Source organism: Fragaria vesca, linkage group LG6 (assembly GCF_000184155.1).
Source record: "Fragaria vesca subsp. vesca linkage group LG6, FraVesHawaii_1.0, whole genome shotgun sequence".
Lineage (NCBI taxonomy): Eukaryota > Viridiplantae > Streptophyta > Magnoliopsida > Rosales > Rosaceae > Fragaria > Fragaria vesca.
In genome coordinates, this window is record NC_020496.1 from 26066155 (window position 1) to 26070758 (window position 4604).

The 4604-nt window shown below is 35.9% G+C and overlaps 1 protein-coding gene across 1 annotated transcript; it reads right to left on the reverse strand.

The window, feature by feature from the left end:
- Window positions 1–656: 656 nt before the first annotated feature.
- On the reverse strand, window positions 657–1933 carry LOC101314483. Its single transcript, XM_004303770.1, has 2 exons — window positions 1623–1933; window positions 657–1252 (listed from the first exon to the last, which is right to left on the reverse strand). The coding sequence occupies exons 1-2, from the start codon at window positions 1883–1885 to the stop codon at window positions 1000–1002; spliced, it is 516 nt and encodes a 171-aa protein (XP_004303818.1). The 5' UTR covers window positions 1886–1933; the 3' UTR covers window positions 657–999.
- Window positions 1934–4604: the final 2671 nt, after the last annotated feature.

The following is a 4604-nucleotide window of genomic DNA, read 5'->3' on the forward strand; positions in this document are numbered from 1 at the left end:
TTTTTATTTTATTATTAAAATTCTATATAGAATATGGCATATAGATATCATAATTTTATTGTGCAAAAATAAAATATTAAAATTGATAATTAAAAGTCTAGAACTAAATTTCGATTTACAAAGATAGAAGGAAATTTTTTAATAAATCTATAAAATTAATTTATGGTATAAAAGCGTAGTTTTGTATGATTATTAACTTGGTCATTACTAATAAATTAATTTTATTTGGTATATACGCATCCATATTAAAATCGTAAGAAAATATTCCATATTAGTATGTAGCATCTATTAATTGTTAGGGTTAATATTTTATATATATTAATTGTTAGGGTTAATATTTTATTTTTATCTAAGAATGAAATGTATGATTTAATAAATTGATGATGTGTCTATGTGACATGGCATGCCACATAAAATTAAGGCCATAAATCTTAAGCCTTATAAGACCCTCTACACAAAAAAGTCTCTAATAATGAAACCACAATCTTACTTGCTAACCGGATACATACTATTGTGACTTACAATACCTTATTGCACATCCTTGAGATATCTCAAGGTACCTGTTTCTAACCTCTTTCTATTGTATGTGCTTCGGTAAGTTGTATTAGCTTACTGAACGTCAACATGTTAATCAAAATTTGGTTTCCCCCGATGTCTTGATTTTCGTAAAAATATATATAACAAGAAGGAACTGCGCCGTAGCAACAAATACAATTTTAACACCTACATATAACATTGATAAAAATGAAATGTAAATGAGGTCCTTGTGGCAATGAAAATTGTGGGATACAAAACGATGAACTTATGACTCAGCACATGAACATGTCAAAATACGTTGTGCATATGTTACACTGCTCATTACAAGTTACAGTACCTAAGTACTGTAAAATCAATCTGAACTTGCTTACAACTTCCAACAGCATTCATATATCCACAAAAAAAACATAGTGCACTAGTACTACTGAAGACCCAAAAGTTCATCCCTGTGTGTAATATTAATCACAGCTCAGGTTCATGAGATTGATGACCTTCTTTGTCAGACAAGCTCCTCTTCACCTTCTCCTTGGTCTTCTGCACAGTTTCACCTACTGCTTTGCCTGCTGATTTAGCCGTGTCCTCCACCGTTTCTTTGCTCTTCTCGAAACTCTTGCTCACCGCCTCTTTCACCTTCTCTCCAGCTCCACCACCACCTCTTGGACTGGTAGGTTGATCAACTCTTGCTTCAGCATCACTACTACTAGTTACCTTAAAACTTCATCACCCACACAAAGCAAATATATATCATCACATCATCAAACTATAGTGCATGTCTTCACAAATCAAGAAACTCACAATACTATATATATATATATATACATGTACGAAAATCGTAGCTAAATTAACTAGCATCATATCATCTAATTTCCATCAAGTATATACATATTTTTCCATCAAGTATATACCCATGACTCCTTGAGTAACCATTTCTTAAACACACAAAAAAAAAACCCCAAATTTGAAAAGTCTATGCAGGAATTGATGGAAATGGGAAGGAACTAAATCATATATATGACTTTCAACACAAAGGAATACAGCTTAAAGAACAGAGTAGGATAAGTAGATGATGGAGTTGAGGAACTTACTCCAAATTAGGAGGGAAGAAATGAGTATGCAGTTGGCTTGTGAGCGACTTGAACTTGTCCCGGTAGCTTGAAACTTTCAAGGGGGAAGATGTGAAGAGAGAGAACCCATTTTTGAGAATCTCCCACAACGATGGTTTGGGAATTGTTGGCACTTCTTCTCTCTCTCGTTCTTCGCCATGTCGAACTGTGAAGGAAGAAGTATAGAGGACGAAACAGAGAAGAAGAAGAATGACAGAAGCAATTCTTGTGCGTTTGAGTTCCATATTGCTGCAAATGGAATAGGATCAAGAGATATTGAGATTTATGATGATGCTGGGAACCGCTTTGAATAATGAAGAAAACGGAATGAGGTGTCCCGCTTTGGGGACACGTTTTCGGGTTTACACATGTGTCGGCAAATGAGTGCTACGTGACACTGTGCATGGTTCTTGCTGTACGCGTCCAGGACTTGTCGTTGGTTTCTTCTTCTTTTTAAGGGATTTAAACTACGGTGCTTCTTTCAGGACGTGTATCAACCTAACCAGATTCATCGAAAAAAAGAAAAAAAAACAGCCTAATCAGACGTTTTTGTATAAACGGCTTGTAAGTAGACGATATAATGTAAGCATCATCTTTATAACGTCACATAATCTTAACTATTTACATAAATATTTATTGTCGTGCACTGAAGATATTCTTGTATACACAGTTTATAAGTATATTGTATAATGTAAGGATCATTTTCATAGTCATATATTCATAGTCATATAAATTTAACCAGTCACATAAATATTTTTCACCGTGAAGATGTTAGAATTTTTTTCACAAACTGATATAGGAGTTGATGGAATTAACTAAAACGAAGGTCATCCGTAGATCAGCAATTATATATGCAATGAGGTGTCTAATTTATCAGCCATCAGACAACGAATTGTAACTAGCTAGGTGTTTATTGCATTTCATTTGGAAGATCAAGTCTGATTAACTTAGACCACAAAGTTGAGAGGTTCATGATGTGAAATGAGTTTGCTTAAAATCTCTATGTTTAACAGTTGTAATGCTTATTATAACAAGAACGGTATATAACTTCAATGACATTTATGCATGCAGTTTCATGAGTCTCCTATAAATAGGTTCTTACCTTCTCCACCAATCAACAAATAAAGCACGAAGCAAAAAAATTAACGTTCTTTTTGGGGAGTTCTATCTTTATCACCATGTCTAGAGCAGCTCAAGCAATATTTTTCCTAGTACTTGTGGCAACATGCGCTGCAACCGGGCTAGCGCATCAACCACCGTTGCTGTCACTGTTACCATCACCGTCACCGTCGTCACCACCACCACCACCTCCCCCCTTTCATATCCCAGCTGGCCTATTGCCGCCAGGGTTCCCAGGCCTACTGCCGCCATCAAACCCAAATGACATAGCAAAGTGTTGGTCTTCACTTCAAAATATTCAAGGGTGTGTAGCGGAAATCTATACCTCAATTTTTACTCCCAGATTACAAGTAGGCCCTGCCTGTTGTAAAGCTATCCTTGCAATTGAAGAGAGCTGCTGGCCGAAAATGTTCCCCTTAAATCCTTCCTTTACTCCATTGCTCAAGAACACCTGTGCTCAGAAGGCAGCTCTTGTTTAAGGGAATGTAACATTGCTGGTTCCATACAAAGCAGCAGCAAGCACTTATTTTGCAGGAAATAAGTTTGTTCACTTTTTATTTAGTCATATAGACTCATCAGTATAGTCGGGCAAAATTGTTTATAACTTGCGTACTTGTTGGAATTCAATATTGTGATGTGACAAGGAATAAAAAAAGCTACTAATTTATAATAAAAAAAAATTTATTTGATTAAATCGAAAAAAACAAGTTACGAATAATATAAAGATTTTTATATGTTCAATTCTAATCGTTTTACATGCGACGACCATGAGAAATGACCTTATTAGAAACTGGATCTCCTTGATTGAAGGTAGTCCTATTGTATTCCCTAATCGCAATCCTTCTCTTTGGCAGGCATGACAGATGTTGAGTTCGCTTGTTAACATATTTAAGGATGCTAGTTTTTGTGTTAGTTGAGCTCATTGTGAATGGGTGCGTGTGCTAGGGTCTTCTGGTGTCATGTGTTGATTAATTGGTCTTGGTGCCCCTACGCTCGATCTCATCCTTCTCAAGTTTTGGTGCTCGGTCGTCCTTCATGGAGGAAGTTCTGCAATGCATTGCAACCTTTGCGACTGTCACCATGCTTGGACCTTGGAGCATTGAGCACCTGGTTTGCTTACCACACCCACAGTGGCGTAGCCAAAAACTCTTTACAAGAGGGTCAAATTTTAGATAACTTTTCATATACAACATAAAATTCTAGATAATGGTTTCTTAGGCATAACAGTCATTCTAAAGCTATTATTGAGGAACTTGAAAAAAATTTCAACAACAAAGAGGGCTTGAGATTTATAGTAGATTTAGACTGCTGTATAACTTAGTCCCATAATATCTTAATTTATTTCGCATGGGCAGTAACAATTTTAGCTAATGCTAAATTATGGGAAATAGAATAGAGATGAAGGCTGTCATACAACAATGTACGTAGTCTTGGAATATTAAGACAGAAAAATAAACCACCACAGGTGGTAGAGTTGGTAAGAGCCTAGGTGTGGAACCCCCACACCCAGGTTCGAATTCCAACCGACGCTAATTGGGGTTAAATCTCAATTTATTCTTAGTGGCCAGTGGGGAGGAAGCGTTCTGACATGATCCCTCGGCGCGGATAAGTCTCTGGGCCTGAAAAGCCTTTGAGAATACCGTCGTTGATACTCTACCAAAAAAAAAAGGACAGAAAAATAAGAAATAGATGGTTGAAAATAAAAATGAAGAAAAGAAAAAAAATACATGATAGAATTTAGCCTTTTAGGTAGATTTGTAAGTGTTTGGCAGAAGACATATCTATTATTTTTTAGTTCACTGTTTTAAGAAAATGAAGATAGATTGGCTTATATTTCTAACTTTG